The 19,512-nt window shown below is 47.1% G+C and overlaps 1 protein-coding gene and 1 long non-coding RNA gene across 2 annotated transcripts in view; one reads left to right on the top strand and one right to left on the bottom strand.

Annotated features, from left to right (window-relative positions):
• The window catches only part of LOC135733739 (Fc receptor-like protein 5), a 68,433-nt gene extending 55,470 nt beyond the window's left edge, over window positions 1–12,963 (bottom strand). Inside the window, exons 1-3 of the mRNA XM_073813739.1 lie at window positions 12,798–12,963; window positions 11,835–12,107; window positions 10,345–10,614 (exon numbers count right to left, since the gene is read on the bottom strand). Of these exons, the coding sequence (XP_073669840.1) occupies window positions 10,345–10,614; window positions 11,835–12,107; window positions 12,798–12,963 (709 nt within the window). The remainder of the gene's footprint in view (window positions 1–10,344; window positions 10,615–11,834; window positions 12,108–12,797) is intronic.
• Window positions 8,415–9,322, top strand: LOC135733807 (uncharacterized). Its single transcript, XR_010527022.1, has 3 exons — window positions 8,415–8,512; window positions 8,990–9,063; window positions 9,127–9,322. It is a non-coding gene; the product is annotated as an uncharacterized lncRNA (long non-coding RNA).
• Window positions 12,964–19,512: the final 6,549 nt, after the last annotated feature.

Here is a 19,512-nt window from a genome sequence, read left to right as displayed (position 1 = left end):
ACCACGTTCTGCTTTCCAGGACGATGCCGCACCTTGAAATTATAGGGCTGTAGGCTGAGGTACCATCTTGTGACCCTGGAGTTTCGGTCCTTCATGGAGTGTATCCACGTCAATGCCCTGTGGTCTGTCTCCAAGTCAAACTCCCGTCCCAAGAGGTAATATCGGAGACTTTCTAGGGCCCACTTGATGGCGAGGCATTCCTTCTCCACTGCAGAGTAACGTGTCTCTCGTGGCAGCAGTTTCCGGCTGAGGTAGGTGACAGGCCTTTCTTCTCCTGTTGCTCCCTGTAACAGAACTGCCCCCAGGCCTGTCGCCGAGGCATCCACCTGTACGAGGAATCGCTGGGTAAAGTCTGGACTTTGCAGCACAGGATCAGCACATATCCTCTCCTTCAACTTGATGAAGGCATTTTCGCAGTCCTCCGTCCAAGGAATTGGATTCTTGATCCCTTTTGCAAGCAGGTTTGTGAGTGGCACTGCTAGAGTGGCGAAGTCTGATACAAATCTTCGGTACCAGCCGATCAGTCCCAAGAAAGACCTCACCTCCTTCTTCGTCGTGGGTCTGGGGCTCCTCCTTATGGCTTCCACTTTGTCCACCTGAGGACGCAGCTGTCCATTTCCTAGGTGGTATCCCAAGTATCTTGCTTCCTGCCTTGCCCACTCACACTTGTCCACATTTAGGGTCAATCCTGCATTCTGGATCTTCTGTAGGGTGTTCTTTAAATGTTGCAGATGCTCACCCCAGGAGTTGCTGTAGATGACCACATCATCCAAATAAGCAGCAGACCAACCTTCACAGCCTTGTAGCACTTGGTCCATCAGCCTCTGAAAGGTCGCTGGGGCCCCATGAAGGCCAAATGGTAAAACCGTGAATTGGTGCAGCCCAAGTGGTGTCCTAAAAGCGGTGTACGGTCGTGATGCTGGGTCTAGGGGTACCTGCCAGTATCCCTTGCAGAGATCCAAGGTTGTAATGTATTTCGCCTTCCCGATCCTCTCCAGCAGATCATCAATCCGAGGCATCGGGTAAGCATCAAATTGAGACTGTGCATTCAGCCTCCTAAAGTCTATACAGATTCTCAGTGTTCCATCCTTCTTCGGGACGATGACCACTGGACTGCACCATTCACTGGTCGAGGGCTCAATCACACCAAGCTCCATCATCAGCTCCACCTCCTTCTTCAGTGGGTCCACAAGCCGTTCAGGTACCCGGTAAGGCCGTTGTCTTGATGGTGTTGGGTTGCTCAGATGGATGTAATGTTGAGCCAACTCAGTCCGCCCAGGCCTCTGGCGGAAGAGAGCAGGGAACTGATCTAGGAGGTACTGCAGGTCTTTACGCTGGAGGTCCTCTAGGTGACTCAGATCCACCACAGACGCTCCTCTCTTGGCTATCGACTCCGCAGGTTCTTCCTCCACACAGTCCACCTCTTGTACCATCAATGATGTTTCTGCTGCTTCCTTACCGGCTGGCTCTCTCCACTCTTTTAGCAGGTTGACGTGATATGTCTGCTTGGTCTTACCCTTATCTGGATGGTGTATCTCATAGGTCACCGGTCCCATTTTCCGGATCACACTGTATGGTCCTTGCCACTTGGTCAACAACTTATTGGCCGATGTCGGCAACAGGAGTAGAACCTTCTGTCCAGGTAGGAACTCGCGCTTCCGTGCATATTTGTCGTACCATAATTTCTGCTTCTTCTGTGCCTCTTGTAGGTTCTCCTTCGCCTCCTCTCGGTATCGCTCAAGCCGATCTCTCATCTCCAGTACGTACTGTACTATCCCTTTCTCCTCAGCTCCACTTGTAGTGCCTTCCCATCCTTTCCTCAGAAGGTCTAAGGGTCCTTGCACCTGCCAGCCGTATAGGAGTTCAAAGGGCGAGAATCCTGTTGACGCTTGGGGAACCTCTCTGTAAGCGAACAGAACAAACGGTAGCCACTTGTCCCAGTCTTTACCTGTGTCGTTAACAAACTTCCTCAGCATGTTCTTCAGAGTCTGGTTGAATCTTTCGACCAGTCCGTCGGTTTGTGGATGATATGGGGTTGTTCTGATTGCTTTGATGCCTAGCTGGCGATTCAGTTGACCCATCAGCTTCGATGTGAAGTTCGTCCCTTGGTCGGTGAGAATCTCCTCTGGAATACCAACCCTGGAAAACAACTGTACCAGAGCCTGGATGACCTTCGGTGTGGTAATAGACCGAAGAGGGAATGCTTCTGGGTACCTTGTAGCGTAATCGCTGACCACCAAGATGTACTGATTTCCACTGCTGCTCTTCTCCAAGGGGCCTACGATGTCCATCGCTATTCGCCTGAAAGGACCAGAGATCACAGGGAGAGGTTGCAGGGGTGCTCGACCCCGCTGGGATACAATACTGGTCTTCTGACAGATGGCACATGTATTGCAGTATGTTTGTACATCAGTGTATAATGTGGGCCAGTGAAAACGTGAACAGATGCGTGCATGTGTTTTCTGTTGGCCGAGGTGACCGGACCAGGGGACTGTGTGTGCAAGATGTAATACCATAGGGCGACAACATGTGGGGACAATCAAACGTGTAACATCATTAGTTTGTAAATATAACACATCATTCAACACCACATATCTCTCATTGCACACATTATCATTTTTCCCACATTCAACTTTTTCAAACAATGGCTTTAATGTTACATCACCCCTTTGCAAAGCAACAATATTCTCTGGGATCTCCCAGCCATCAACACTGAGACCTTCCACAGAAGATTCAGCGACTGGTGTACCCAGGTACTTTTCAAACCGCCGTTGTTGGCGTGACTTTCTGGGGCCCTTGGTTCCACCCTGCAGCAGACTATCATCAAAGTCTGGCAGTGGTTGGAGACCTGCCTTAGCTTGGGCTCTAGTTAACACAGGACATGACAGGTTAGCAATGGCATCCTCATAAACATTCACATTCTTGGTTGGTAACAGATCATATATGACAGGTATATCTCTACCAAGAATCATGTCAGCAGGTAAATTGTCAATTATTGCAACAGTCAATAGAAACATTTGATCACAAATACCCACAGTAACTTCAGCTTGAGGATACTGCTTAATATCCCCATGAACACATTGAACAGATGTTGTCATCAGATAATCAACATTATGAACATAACATGGTTTAATAAGGGATATAGAACTCCCAGTGTCCACAAGTGCCTGTAAGGTTTGTCCATTAATAGTCACATCACAACAATTTCTCAGGTTCCCAACAGAGTCTCGTACATTGTCCTCTTCCCTTGGAACGTAATAATAACCAGTCAATTTTGCCTTTCGTGCAGGGCACACAGATGCTTTGTGACCTGACTGCTGGCAATAGAAACAAATCAACCCCTTCCCCAATGATGGGTGTTGTCCCTGGGTGCTCGTATGCTCCACACCACTTCTCTGAGCCACAGCATCAGTATTACTCTGTGTGAAAGTGCGTACAGTACCTTTGGGGTTTTGAGTGCGAGGACCACCACGGTGAGCATTGAGGTACCTTTGTGCCAGCTTCGCCGCCTCCAGGCCTGATCTTGGCTCGTGCTCCTTCACCCACGTGCGTGCATCATAGGGCAGAACCCTGAGCAGCTGCTTGAGGATGACGATCTCGCCGATCTCCTCCTTTGTGTGATCCTTCGGCCGCACCCAACGATTGAAGAGATTCTTCAGCCGGTTATATGACTCTGTGGGCGACTCACCAGCAGGAACTGTAGCCGCCCGGAACCGTTGACGATATGTCTCAGCCGAGACGTCAAACTTAGCCAGAAGTGCCTCCCTCAGCTCAGAGTACTGCTCCGCCTGGTCCTCGTCCATGGCCAGATACGCCTCCAACGCCTGCCCTGTCAGCAGCGGTACCAAACGACAACTCCACTCCTCCTGAGGCCACCTCCATGTCTTAGCAAGACGCTCGAAACGCCGAAGATAACTCTCGATGTCCTCCCCTTGTTGAAAGACAGGTATCTTCGGCTCTGCCCGTTGTAACGGCTGATTGGGAGCAGGGAATCTCGGAGAGCCTACGTCAGGATCTGCATCATAATGACCCGTAACTCTCCGTGCTGCCGGGGTTGGTAGATCCATACGCAGACTTCCCATGTCCATCGATGACTGAGCAGGAAGTGCAGACTGCATTATGGTCTCCCGCAGACCTCGAAGCTCCAGCATGTGCCGCTCTTCCCTCCGCTCTTGTGCCTCCAAGAACTGGCGCATCAGAGTCACCATCCCATCATTAGCCTTAGACCCTGGTGAGACGGGCTTAGGTTGTGGTAAGTTGCGCTTTGGTGATGTACCGGAACGTTCAGTAGGCGACCCCTCGTCCTCCACTGACTCCGCACCGCTTCCAGGTCACATCCTTCTCCACTGCCTTCACCTTAGACCGTGCCCGGCCTTTATGCTTACGGGGAGCCATCCCCCCGCTGCCACCAACTGTGATAAAGCGAACACCACCAGTTCGCTTTGAGACGTGGGTATGTCCCAAAATACCACAATAACGATGGCCCAAACCGTAAGAGTACTTTCGTACAAGGTGAAGTTTATTTAAAGTGTATGAGAAGATAACCAAAAGTGATATATTTATATTTACAAGTGCAGACAAAAAAAACCAAAAACCAAATAAATAAACAAAAAGGCAAAATAATGATGAAAACGTATACACAAGCAAATATCAACAATATATCAAACAACTTTTCTCCACTTCCACTCACTTTGGTCGACTTGGTAAACAAGTGCTTTGGATGAGTCTGGCCTCTCTCTTTATAGGCCAGACTCCTCCCCTAAATCGGGAGCTTAATTCACAGGTAAGTATAAATTAATTAAAACCCTCCTTCATCTTCAAGGATTTTAAATACACATATTAATTTAAACATAAAAATAACATTTATCTTTTAAAAGATAAATACACATATTAATACATAAATCAAACGCAATAAACACTTAACATTAACATACACAAAATAACAATACCCCTTTAACAAAAATAAATGGACTCGCCAACCTTCGGGTGTACTGCGCCGGCGCGGCGCACTTTGATGACGTCATAAGCGCGCGCCGCTCGATCGCTCAGGTTTGCCGGCACAGCGTGTCAGTCCGAAGGCAGCTAACCAAAACAAACAAACAAAACAGCGTGGGTGCAAAGACAATGTATGTGTATGAAGGGTCCAAGTTTTGGATGCTAACAGAGGGGAAGAGTGGTGTGAAAACATGTCCATGTGCCATCAGAGTGTGCGTGCACTCACAGCTTCGACAGCCGGGGAAACGGGATGGATTATGAGAGGTAAGTGAATGCGATGTGTGTATGTGTGTGTGTGTGTGGTTGCCAGTAATGATTACCCAGCGGGGAGGGCTAGTTCTCCTCCGTCACAGTTACGTAAGTCCAATTTAGTGAAGAAAAACGCTCCCTGCAACCTCTCGAAGGCTGAAGACATAAACAGCAAAGGATGCGTATTCTTTACCGTGATGTTATTCAACCCTCGGTAGTCAATGCAAGGTCGCAAGGATCCGTCTTTCTTACCCACTTGCTAGAGAATCAGAAATGTATTTCTCCATGGCCTCCATCTCAGGAACGGATAAAGAGTATTACTTGCCCTTAGGCGGAAACGTACCTGGCAATAAATCTATGGCACAGTCATAGGGACGATGAGGAGGAAGAGAATCAGCCCGAGACTTACTGAACACCTCCTTCAGGTTGTGGTACTCCGCGGGCACGTTAGCTAAATTCACTGCTTCCCCCTGAAACACAGACTCAGAAACAGTTAGACACGCAGAGACAAGACAAGACTTATGGCACTCCTCGCTCCAGCTGGTGACTGAACCCAGTCTCCAGTCGATCTTAGGATTGTGGGTATGGAGCCAGGGATGACCAAGAACAATAGGTGAGAGTGATATGTCCGTAATGAAGAAGGAGATCTTTTCGGTGTGGTTGCCTGAGGTGGTGAGTGTGATCGAAGCAGTGGTGTGTCTGATGGTGGGTAACTCATGTCCGTTAAGGGCGAAGGGTGCAATCTGGCGAGTAAGTGGGATGAAGGGAATTTGAAGCTTACGTGCAATTGAACTGTCAATGAAATTCCCCTCCGCCCCGGAGTCCAGAAGTGCATGGTCGGTGTGTGACTTGGTGGACCACCGTAGTTTCACCGGAAGGAGAGTAGATGTCGTCGAGGTCTTGCGAACAGAGATCCCGCCCGATAGTAGCCTCCGTCTTACTAGCTTGGTCTTTTACCGGACACCTCTGGCAATGATGACCCATCTCTCCACAGTACATGCACAGACCAAGGGATCTCCGCCGGTTCTTCTCCTCCCGGGAAAGCCGAGCTCTACCCACCTGCATGGGCTCAGGATCAGGGAGAACGCTGATGGGGGTCTCGCTGGGAGGACTGGACGGCTCGGGTCTGCGCTGTGTGCTGGTAGATCTTCTTCTATGGTCTGCCAAGGTCAGCCTAGCATCGACCCGGATAGCCAGATCAACCAGCCCGTAGAGAGATGTGGGTAGTTCTGCTGTGACGATCTCCTGCTGGATACGATCCGCAAGCCCATGCAGGAAATGATCCCACTGCGCCTCCTCGTTCCACTTACACTCCGCCGCCAGGGTCCGGAACTCGATGGCATAGTCGGATACAGTTCGGTTCTCCTGACGGAGCTCCGTAAGGAGACGAGCAGCTTCTTTCCCGGCGACTGAGCGGTCGAACACCCTCTTCATCTCTTCGGATAAGAGGGCAAACAAAGAAAAGCAGACGTCTCTATTCTCCCACACCGCCGTCTCCCAGAGGGCAGCCTTGCCTGTCAGTAGGGAGAGAGTAGACGCCACCTTGGTCTCCTCGAGGAAAAATGATCGGGGCTGTTGAGCGAAGTGCAGAGAACAATGAGACAGAAATGTACGGCAGTAATTAGGCTCACCAGAGTATTTCTCAGGGATCGGTAACCGGGGTTCAGGATGAAAACTGCCCCCTGGAGGAGAAGAAGGTGCGGGCGGTGTGGGTGGCGCAGTGAGAAGCGATGGATGAGAAGAACGCTGAGAGAGCTCGGACACCTTTGCCACCATTGCATGGACGGCCTTACGCATCTAGTCCTGAAGATCCATCCGAGCCAAAGTACGCTGAAGAAATCCTTTGAGCGTGGCCGTGGGTTGGTCTCCTGCTGCTTCCAGGTTGGCCAGATGGTTCTGTAATGACACAAACTGAGCGGAAGCAATTGCAGGTGAAATAACAATGTGTTTTAAATAAACAAAGAGAGAAATGACAGATTAAATGCTCAGGCAGGAAATGTCCGGTGTTGTTGGCAATGGTGACGAGGACTACGGTGGCAGATGTTTTGAGTGCGGCGTTGGTGGAGTGGTGAGCAGTGGTGAAATCGAAACTGTGCACGGAACATCCACACAGAGAAGACGACGACAATAAACAATCCACTTTGAGAACGCCTAATCCACACAGAGACGAAGAACCACACAACACGAGGACCAAACAAAGAGTGATCATCTGGCAGGGAACAGAAAGTCATGTGAGTATTTATGGAGGAGATGTAATGATGATCAGCTGGAGCGAGACACACAGCTGAGCGGCATCAGCCTGACGAGCACATGGCAGAGCGGTGAGTAAACAAACACACACACACACATGACACAGAGGAAACAATGTATTTCCTACCGTGACATGAGCACTCTCTGCATCCAGCGCATTCTGAGACCATTTGTTACATACACACTCTCTGGGCAAGAGCGGAGAGAAATTCATAGCGCATACCTGAATGCACACATCCCAGTTTTGTCCAAAATCAAAGGAAACCCAGCAGTGGAGAGGTTTGCCGCTCGCGCATCATTTTAATAAAGGCTACTTTGTGCAACAATAATGCCCTCTCGACATTTGCCAATAAAAGTCTTAAATAAGGTTGAACAGAAACCACAATCAAGCATAAATTTACTGCTGTTGTTGATAAATATTTAAAGTGTTTGTCTAGGGTTTTTGTGTTTATGTTTTCAGTTAATCTTCTACACCCCTGCTTCACTTTTAATATATTCATTAGAATTTAATCTATTTATGCCTTACTTAGCATGTTTTTCATGCACCTAAATATATGATATGATCTATACTGATATACCAACTAAATAATGTAGTCTTAATTTGAGGTGGTCAGTCTACATCTAATCTAGCTAAATCAAGTAAAATTAGTCAAATGAAAGTAATTTTAGGATGCCAAAGTCAAGTTTAATCATATAAAATGTATTTTGTAACTACATTTTGGCCAGTGAAAATGCTGAAAACTTTGAAAACCAACTAGCCACTTTGACTGGTTCGCAAAAAAGTTAATGTCAAGCCTTGCTTTTAGTATATTCAACGTTCAATACAGTTGCCGCTTAAATATTAATATCCTGTGTATATAACCTGAGTTGACTATATATATATATATATATATATATATATATATATATATATATATATATGTCACAGGTAGGGGTGGACCCAGATGTTAATAAGGTCACGCCCCTTTTTCCACCTCGAGGAGGTTCCCAAAGCCACCCCAATGACCAGACACACAAGGTGAACATAATATTAAAATGCACTTTATTAAATTACTTAAAATAATAAATAGGGGAGGGAGGAAGGGGAACTTAAAATAACGGCCTCTTCAGGCTCTCGTTATCTCCACCGGCAGCGGCTCTTCGCTGGGTACAGCTCTTGGTAAGTACAGGTTGTTCACACAGCTCGTTCTCTTGGTGCTCACTCTCATTCTCTTTCTCCACAGGCAGCGGCTGGGACACAAAGACACAGTTAATCTGACTTGGATGACTCTCACCTCTTCGCTGAATACAGCTCTTGGTAAGTACAGGTTTCACACAGCTCGTTCTCTTGGTGCTCACTCTCGTTCTCTTGTTCCACAGGCAGCGGCTGGGACACAAAGACACAGTTAATCCGACTTGGATGACTCTCACCTCTTCGCTGAATACAGCTCTTGGTAAGTACAGGTTTCACACAGCTCGTTCTCTTGGTGCTCACTCTCGTTCTCTTGTTCCACAGGCAGCGGCTGGGACACAAAGACACAGTTAATCCGACTTGGATGGCTCTCACCTCTTCGCTGGATACAGCTCTTGGTAAGTACAAGTTTTCACACAGCTCGTTCTCTTGGTGCTCACTCTCGTTCTCTTGTTCCACAGGCAGCGGCTGGGACACAAAGATACAATTAATCTGACTTGGATGGCTCTCACCTCTTCGCTGGATACAGCTAGACCTAAAGCGTATTCACAGCATATATTCAGATGTTCTCTGCTAAGACCGGCAACCTCTTCGTCTTCCTTGGACAAAGTGTACGAAGGCGGGGGTTTGTCTGACAAGGTACACAGCAATACACAGCAGCACGTCAAAAGTGAAAGTTTCCACAGCACAAAGACTCACCCACCACGCTCAAGTGTACACAAAGGACGCCCGTCACTTTCCACTTTGCCCAGGTCCGATTGGTGATGGAAAATTTGGTCTAGCTGATGGTCTTGTCGCTGTGCTTAGCTTCCGTCGAATATTTCCTCGGCTCGCCCACCACGCTATCTCAGGGGTAGGGCCGCCCTCCTTCTCTTGGAGGTATCCACTGGAAATACAGGTTAGTATACAGAGCGTCTTCAAATGTTATACTCACAAGTACTGTAAACAATTTATCTCACTGTCCTTTGCTTCTGGTCCACATAACAGGTAAAACATCGATCCTGCCAAACAGGGCGTCTCTCCAGCGTTTACACAATCCACTTGCAGGTCTGTACTCACATATACTCCGTTCTTCTCCTTATGTTGTGGCTTTGTTTACGATTTCATCCGTTCGTTTTTCAACCTTTAAGGTCCACAATATCTCTCCAACTACACCGCTTCGGCCTGGGAAAGAGAGCCGGACCGCCACCAGCAACGCACCCGATGAGTACACACAGCACTTCAGTACAACGTCAACAACCAACGACAACACACTGCTCCCTCTTCGGGGTGCTCCTTTACTCCATCCACGTCCTGCCTTTCTTTCGCCCTTGCGGCTCCTGTCCTCTCTCCGCGCACTTCCCAGTGCAGCCCGGATCAACAGAGCCTGCGGGCTCTTCAAAAGGTGCGTGTCCACTTTCTGCCATTGGCAGAGGAGCTTTCCCCGCGTCGATCGCCTCTCGTGTCCGTCGCCCCTTTGTCACTCGCTGCAGAGCCTTATATGCCTCTCCTCCTAACTAGACACAGCTGCGCTTGATTTGTTGATTTACTCTTACGGCGCTACCGGAAGTCCGGTGTCCCTCTTTTCCGGCCCGGTGGGAAACCTTCCGGGCGGAACCAAACTTCCCTAACTTTGGTTCCGCTCTTGAAAAGATCTATATATATATATATAAATTTTGAATGATAATAACCAGACTCACCTGATACTGTCAGTGTAACTGCATTACTGATGTGTGAGTATCGTGATCCTCTGGTTTCATTTCCTCTACAGGTGTATTTACCTGCGTCAGACTCTATAACAGATGTGATTGTGTAATACTGAAGTTTATTCTGCTGGATGATTGAATTTTTATACCAGCTGTACTGCCAGCTGCTGACTCCTCCTTCATTGATGACACATGTGAGAGTGACAGTTTCTCCTCTGAATACATGATCATCAGGCCAAACAGACACTTGAGCTGTTGGTCTTTCTGTACAATAACAAACAATTCACATTGAAAATAATGTCAAATAAACAATTGATTGCAAACTGTGTTGGGTGTAACTAGTTACTAAGTAATTAATTGCTGTAATTTAATTACTTTTCCATTGAAAAAGTAAATAAGGGATTACTCTTATTTTTCCAGTAATTTAATTACAGTTACTTCAGATGTAATTGAACTACATACTGTGTCTGGACTGTAGAACAATTATATATAATACAATAGTGGATTTAACATCAAAATACTATAAGGTCTAATGCTTAGAATGTTTTTTTTATGAATCCTTCTCACTTTAAATATTTTGGTAAGAATAATAGTAATACTCTAGTTTTCAAGTATCACTGGTTGGTCATTATCATTAATATTACTAAGATGTTAACTGTTTATTAGTACCTAAATAGCACATATTAATGCCTTATTCTGCAAAACCTTATTCTACATCCTTAACCATGCCTTTTTCAGTCAATACTTAAAATTAAAAACTTTAATTAGCAGTATATGAAGTATATTTAGGCAAAAGTAGTTGATAGCTAGTTAATAGTGACAATTGGACCCTAAAGTGGTACCAGAATAATTTATGCACTTTTATATGATTTGTTCAAGCCATTTCAAACCTATCTTTGTATTATTTACTAAATAGGATTTAAAAAGTATAAAGTAAGTAATCAAATACTTTTTGGAGAGAGTAATTTGTACAGTAAGCCAATTACATGATTGAAGGTGTTAACTAGTAGTTAATTACTTTTTTGATTAACTTACCCAACACTGACCCAACATATACTTTTATGTTACTTTAACTTAAATGAAGATAAACAATTTCAACTTTTCAACAGTTTTTCTATGTTATGACAACTTATCACTATTATATTTTTCAAAACATAAAATAATAGGTTAAATTGAATCGCAAAACCAAGTTGTTTTAACTTTTTTTTACAGTGTAGACAGACTTTAGTGGTGTTTTCTTGCTGACAATAAAGAACTAAATTAGCCAAATTAGATTTTTTTAGTTAAATGTAATATTTATAGTAAGGTAAATGTTTTAGCTTTTGTAATTCAACACGATTTTAAACATAAAACAAACATAATTTGTCTTATTTAATTTAAAGCTTTAAAAGTTGTATCATCTATAAACGTAATTGCCGTTCAGTGTCCTATGAAATAATTTTCATAATGTTTTCAGAACAGAGTATGTGAGTATAAATATTTACCCTTTACTGTCAATCTTATTGGTTCACTGAATTGTGTGTAAACCTGAGGGCTTTCTCCTTTTCTGCCCATGCACTTGTAATCTCCTCCATCAGAAACTTGAATAGATGTGATTGTTTTAGTTTTAGTTTCTGAAGTTTCAAAGGAATAAGTGTTTGATGGTGTGATGAAAAGAAACTTCCATCCAGTGGACTGATGAATCTCACAGATCAGAGTAACTGAGTCTCCAATGAACACAAACGTCTGTGGCTGCACAGTCAGAGTTGGTGTTATATCTGTCAAAATAAAATCTATGTTTTTTAACAAGATTTTGTTACTGTAACTGGTAAAAGATCATTAGTGCAGTCATATTTTACAGAAAAAACCCACATATAATCGGCAGTGGTGATTTTTATATTTAAAGATATACATTAAAATGTAATTATAATCAAAATATTAAAGGTGTTAAAGAATCCCTTATTACAATATGTCACGTCGTGACTGACGAATTGGGAACTGCTCCGCGTGACAAATCCACTTCGAGAAGCTATTAAAAAAGGCCAAGGAAATTGGAATGCAGATTATTTGCACCTTCCGCGCCGCCCAGCCGTGTGGGTATATAAGTGCAGTAATCAAATCAGCTTTTCGCTTCGAAGCCGGCAGCAATCTGCTCTTGAGAAGCAATCCTTTCCTGGGACCTCTGTGTGTGTCAAAGTTGGTTGGACAGAGAGTACCTCAGCGGAGACTCGCATCAGTTCCACGTCTTTAATTTCTATTTTTGAATTTTATTTGAGTGTGTCGTTGCCTCTCCCCTGCGTGCTTCACCAACTCACGCATTACATCTAAAGAGTGCATTCCCTAAAAGAGCAACACGAGCTTGAACTTGTGCCTTTGTAAAGGCAGCCGTTCTCTTGTGTCACAGGTCGGGTGGCGTCCTTTTCAGGATGACATTCCGACCGTGTGCTTCGTCCGGATGTGGGCTGTACATGAATCTTCGTGACGGCCACGATCGTTGTCTCTCATGCTTGGGGCTTGAGCATGCGGAGGCAGCGTTTCGCGACAGTACATGTCAGGTTTGTCTGAACATGACTGTGGTGGATCTGCGCAGTCGGGTGGCGTATCTCCGGGACCGCCGCCCCCCTTCCAAGCCATCCGGTGCTAAGAAGGCGGCCGTGATGCTTGCGAATGAAGACTTGCGCATCATGGTGCTAAATAAGTCCACCGACCAGCGGGCGCTGCGCTCGACTCCGAGATGGCGGCCATGCTCGCTCGGGCGGCGGGTAAGGTCAGAGTGGAGTGGTGTCAACCATCTCCACCTGAGCCGTCCCGTCTCGATGATTGGTACTTTGGGTCTGCTAGAACAGAGCAGACCCAGCCACCGGTGCCTTTTTCCCTGAGGTTCATGAGGAACTGACACGGTTGTGGAAAAATCATTTTTCCTCCCGGAAGTGGCCGTATCAGCCCTCACCACCCTCGATGGCGGGGCCGCTAGAGGGTACACCACTCTCCCCCCGGTTGAGCGTCCCGTCGCGATGCAACTGTGTCCGGCCGGGTCCTCTTCCCATTGCCGAGATCGGCCAACACTCGATGTAGGTACTCCTTTGCACTAACAGGATGTGCCTACCGTGCTTGTGGGGAAGCAGCCTCTGCCATCCATGCCACGGCATTACTACAGGTACACCAGGCTAAAGCACTGCTTGACCTGGACGAGGGTGGTCATGATTCGGCCGCATTTAAAGAGCTCCGTGCGGCTACTGACCTGGTGCTCAGAGCGGACACGGGCGGTGTCCACTTTGGTGGTCCAGGACCGCCATCTCTGGCTGTGCCTGGCCGACATGCGGGAGCAGGACCGTATTAAGGTCCTTGATGCTCCGGTGTCCCAGGCCGGCCTGTTCGGCGAGAGGGTGGAAAATTGGAAAACTGAGGCCATTGCTAAGATCCTGCCGCATCGGAAACGTACATCTGCCCCTTCGACGTCAGCACCTCAGTTTGCCTCTCGCCGAGGGCTTCCTGCGGCGGCCACCCTCTTTCCTCCTCGGGGCACTTCTTCTAGGAAGCGAGGAACCGGTCGCCAGCAGCCCACCCCGCCCGCTCAGCCGCCTGCCAAGAGAGGTGGAAAACGTAAGGCTAAACGACCCTGAGAAGGGCGACCTGGAGATGGAGGGGATCGCTCTACGGGAGATGGTGAAGGCACCACTCCCCCCACCGGAGGAGGGCCGGGTGGGGAATCCTTGGTTTCAGTTTTTTTCTGTTCCGCCGGGTTTTCAGCCGGCACCCACAAAACCACAAAAAGAGCAAATTCCTCTTCTTTCTCCAGGTCTTCAGAGGAGTGCGGGCGCTACGGACGGGCACAAAGCCCTATGTCCTCCTCCTCCTCTTTCGCCATCGGGTGTGTCACGGCAGGTGAGTCTTCTACATCGATAACTCCCCAGCTCTGCCCCCCATCAGCGGAAAAAGGTGAGTGGCACACCACACAACACCTCTGTTGCTGTCCGTGGGAAGCGCTTCCCAGCCGTCGAGATGGCTTTTACGCACGATTCGTCTTGGCTACGCGATTCAATTCCCCCGACGCCCTCCCAAATTTGCGGGCATTCGGTTTACTACGGTAAAAAACGCCGACGCGCATGTTCTCCGTGCCGAGATCGCTGTCCTATTGGCGAAGGACGCGATCGAGCCGGTCCCTCCAGCCGAGATGAAATCTGGGTATTACAGCCCTTATTTCATTGTACCCAAGAAAAGCAGCGGGTTGCGACCGATCCTGGACTTGCGTTTGCTGAATCAAGCGCTTTACAAGTTGCAATTCAAAATGCTGACGCACAAGAGCATATTTCAATGCATTCGTCCAAACGATTGGTTTGCAGCCATCGATCTGAAGGACGCGTAGTTTCATGGCTCGATACTTCCTTGAAACAGGCCGTTTCTCCACTTTGCATTCGAGGGGCAGGCATATCACGAAAGTTGTCGAGGGGGCATTAAAACCCCTGAGAGAGAGAGAGCTGTGCGCGCATTCTAGCGTATCTCGACGATTGGTTAATAATAGCCCAGTCCTCGCAGATGCTTTGCGATCACACGGACCATGTGTTAAAACACCTCGCCCGTCTCGGTCTTCAGGTCAACTGGGAAAAGAGCAAACTTTTCCCCACGCAGAGGATCTCTTTTCTCGGTATGGAACTGGATTCGGTCGATTTAACCGCACGTCTAACAGAAGCGCGTGTGCAATCCATTCCAATTCATTCAATGGCAAGAGCGCGGTCCCTCTGAAACAATTTTAGAACCTCCTGGGTCATATGGCAGCAGCAGCGGCTGTGACACTGCTCGGGTGCTCCATATGAGACCGCTTCAGCGTTGGCTTCACGACCGAATCCCGAGGAGAGCGTGGATCACCGGCGTGCACCGCGTAACGATCACACCGATGTGCCGTCTCCATTTCACTCCGTGGTTAGACCCGTCATTCCTCAGAGCAGGGGTATCATTAAAACAGGTCTCCAGGCATGCCATTGTTTGCACGGATGCCTCCAACACGGGGTGGGGAGCCACGTACAACGGGCATGCAGTTTCGGGTGTCTGGACGACATTCCAGAGACGCTGGCATATAAATTGCCTCGAGTTGTTGGCTGTGCATCTCGCTCTCATTCGTTTCAGCAACGAGCTCCGAGACAAGGTAATTGGAAACGTTTCGGCAAAGCACAGGTAGATCTGTTTGCCTCCCCAGAAACGACACATTGTCGCCTGTTTTATTCACTGAACCAGGGAACCCTCGGGGTGGATGCACTGGCACACAGCTGGCCACGGGATTTACGCAAATACGCCTTCCCTCCAGTGAGCCTCATTGCGCAGACACTGTGCAAAGTCAGGGAGGACGAGGAGCGCGTTCTCTTAGTCGCGCCGTATTGGGCAACCAGGAATTGGTTTCCAGAACTCGCGCTCCTTGCGACAGCCCTTCCCTGGAAGATTCCCCTGAAGAAGGACCTTCTTCATCAAGAAGGGGGCACATTATGGCACCCACGTCCCGATCTATGGAACCTCCATGTGTGTGACGCGGAGGTTCTAAGTGATTTACCGCAAGCGGTATCTAACACTATTTTTGCGGCGCGAGCGCAGTCTACTAGACAGGCTTATAAGCTGAAATGGAACCTGTTCGTTGTTTGGTGTGCTTCACGGTCAGAAGACCCCCGAGAATGCCCTATTAGAGTCGTGCTATCATATCTTCAGCATCGTCTGGAGAAGAAGCTGTCACCTTCTACAATCAAAGTAGATATTGCGGCAATATCCGCGCACCACTCGCCGATAAATGGTAGATCTGTGGGCCAGCACGATCTAGTTATTAAATTCTGAATCCTTCTCGCCCGCCCTCTATTCCTCCTTGGGACCTGTCCGTGGTGCTGAAAGCACTTCAGGACGCCCCGTTCGAGTCTTTGCACTCTGTGAGTATCAAATTTCTCACAATGAAAACTCTAACTCTTCTCGCACTGGCTTCGGTTAAGCGAAAAGGGGATCTTCACGCATTCTCGGTCAACGATTCGTGCCTTCAGTTCAGGCCCGCTAATACCAGTGTAACACTGAGACCCAGGCCCGGCTACGTGCCCAAAGTTCCCACCAAAGATCAGGTGGTGAACTTGCAAGCGCTGCCACCGGAGGAAGCAGACCCAGCCATGGCTTTGTTATGTCCTGTGCGCTCATTGCGTAGATATGTGGACCAAACTCAAAGCTTTAGAACCTCAGAGCAGCTCTTTGTCTGTTATGGTGGTCAGCAGAAAGGGAAAGCTGTCACCAAGCAGAGGATGTCTCACTGGGTTGTAGACACTATCGCCCTTGCTTACGAAAAGCAGGGCATCCCATGCCCCTTTAAAGGACAAGTTCGGTATTTTAGACTTAAAGCCCTGTTTTCAGATTGTTTATGGTCAAATAGAATGGTTTTGACTGAAATTTCGACATTTTCGGCTGCCCTGAGAATTTTCGCGTGTTTGTGTTTCAGCTCAGACCTCTACAATGGGTTTAATGGTGCACTGGAACAATCCTTCCTAAAATGCATTAAACTTTCGTTTACAAAGACGTGAAACTCACCGAGTGGTCAGGGGTGTTCACTGATATGTTCACACAAAAATCGCTGCAAAAGATGCTTTCCAACAGCTGTTTTAGCATTCGTTGTTAACTTGTGGACCTATTTCCCCAAACGCCTCACACCCGTACATTCTTCCGCTTAGAGCTTGAATAATAAACACTCCAGCCCAGGTGGTGACGCTAATCCGCCTTTGCCAATTGCAAGAATAGAAACAAAGTTCCCGGCGCGGAGTAGTACCGTACCTCCCAGCACATCTAATACATGTCAATGGAGGTGGTAAAAACTACGATAAAACCTGTTGGAATGCGTCTTTTGGAGCGATTTTTGTGTGAGCATACCAGTGAACACCCCTGACCACTCGGTGAGTTTCACGTCTTTGTAAACGAAAGTTTAATGCATTTTAGAAAGGATTGTTCCAGTGCACCATTAAACCCATTGTAGAGGTCTGAGCTGAAACACAAACACGCGAAAATTCTCAGGGCAGCCGAAAATGTCGAAATTTCAGTCAAAACCATTCTATTTGACCATAAACAATCTGAAAACAGGGCTTTAAGTCTAAAATACCGAGCTTGTCCTTTAATTTGAGAGCCCACTCTACTAGAAGTGTGGCATCATCTTGGGCATTGGCTCGTGGTTCCTCGTTAACAGACATTTGTAGAGCGGCTGGCTGGGTGACACCTAACACGTTCACCAGAATTTACAGTGTTCATATTGAGCCGGTATCCTCTCGTGTTCTCTCCTCAAACCGGTAGAGACACTCAGAGTCGGTTCCTGTGTCGGCTTGCAGCCTCCGTTTTGGCGCTGCACGACTGTGCCACTATGGAAGGCCGTAAGGTCAAAACGTCACAAAATAAGGTTTTGACTTTCCTCCATCGCCTTGACAGTCGATGTTGCGGAGCATCGGCTGTCAGCCTCTCACTAGCTGTATTCCTGAAAAGCTGTGTTTGGCTAGGTCCCCGTATAGCGCCCCTGTGAGGTGTCCTATGCGCGTATTTTCCGTGGAGCTAATCTACCACGTTTTCCCTTGCAGAGCCCGTTCTGCTCTCTCTCTCTCGTATGAATATAGTTATGAGAGTCACATCATAGACCTACGGGCTATTTTGCGCCACCCATTCGTACAATCTCCTCTGTGTTGGCTCCGCAGCGTCTCCTAGTTGGGCAGAACTAGGCTGGATTCGCTTCCCAGTTTGCCTAGTTCACTACCGTTGGTTTAGGAACAAGTAGTGACCGGCCTTCTGCTGTAAGCCCAGGTTCCGCTTCTCGTAAAGTGAAGACGGAAGGTTTTACGCAGGCACTGGAAGGGTCAGCTCCAGTGGCACTTTGGTAGGGATTCCCAATTCGTCGGTCACGACGTGACGTCGTAGTGACCGACTGAAAGGGAACGTCTCAGTTACGTATGTAACCCTTGTTCCCTGAAGGAAGAGAACGGAGACGTCACGTCCCGGCGCCACAGTTGCTGTTCCACTGCTGAGTCGGCCTTTTCTTGCCGGCTTCTCAGCGAAAATAGCTGATTTGATTACTGCGCCTGCCTCTGATTATATACCCGCGCAGCTGGGCGGCGCAGCAGGTGCAAATAATCTGCATACCAATTTCATTGGCCTTTTTTAAAAGCTTCTCGAAGTGGATTTGTCACCGCGGAGCGGTTCCCAATTCGTCGGTCACAACGTGATGTCTCCGTTCCCTTCCTTCAGGGAACAAGGGTTACATACGTAACCGAGACGTTCTGTCCTATAGTTACCCAGCCCAGGGTTAAAAACAACCCAATATTTTTTAAAGTGTAGGAATTTGGTGCATTATATCAATTATCTGTTGATCATAATTTAGATAATTGATTATTTATAAATTCTCATAATCTTAGTTATTCGTTCATTAGGGACACGATATCGCACAGAGTATATGTCGTCTGTTGCGTATCTCACAGACACAAACTTGCCAAATTGTCAAATTGTACTAATGAATTTAAATGAATCAAATGTAACAATTTATTATACCAGGCAGGTTCCAGATATAAACATCAATTTAAAAATACAATACAAAATATGATTCAATTCCAGTTATTAAAAATGATCAACAGTTGCAAAAGTTACAAAGTCATACCTGGCAATAGACACTGGCTACAGAGTACTTCCAAAATGGATATATTACACACCAAGTGGTGTAGGAAGATTCTTGTTAAAGATTTCTTCCATTATGTTTTAATACACACATAGTGTGGGAGCTTCTGGTTACAGAATCCTCCCAGAGTCTCCTGCCAAGCTACCTTATATACACAGATGAGACAAGAATCCTTAACTTCCCAAACCAGGATTTGGTTAGTTAGGTTCTTGTGACACGAAGAAGCACCAAATGGGATTGTTAACTATCTGTTATCTATATCTCTTTAGGAGGTGACACCCATCGCAGGAGTACAGTTTACGTCTTAAGTTCTAAACTTTGATATTATTAGACCTTTTTAACCATCGCACCATGACCTTTAAAATAAAACCACACATGATTATAAAATTACAATCTCAGAACAACATTTATACATAAGATCAAATAGCATTTTTTAGCATTGTAACAACATTGTTACTAATTTAATGTATAATTTAATGTTGGGGTGTAGATCGCCACTGCAATGTCACAGTCTGTGTTATGTT

Source organism: Paramisgurnus dabryanus, chromosome 3, assembly GCF_030506205.2.
Source record: "Paramisgurnus dabryanus chromosome 3, PD_genome_1.1, whole genome shotgun sequence".
Classification (NCBI taxonomy): Eukaryota; Metazoa; Chordata; class Actinopteri; order Cypriniformes; family Cobitidae; genus Paramisgurnus; species Paramisgurnus dabryanus.
This window is presented reverse-complemented; position numbering and strand designations above follow the sequence as displayed.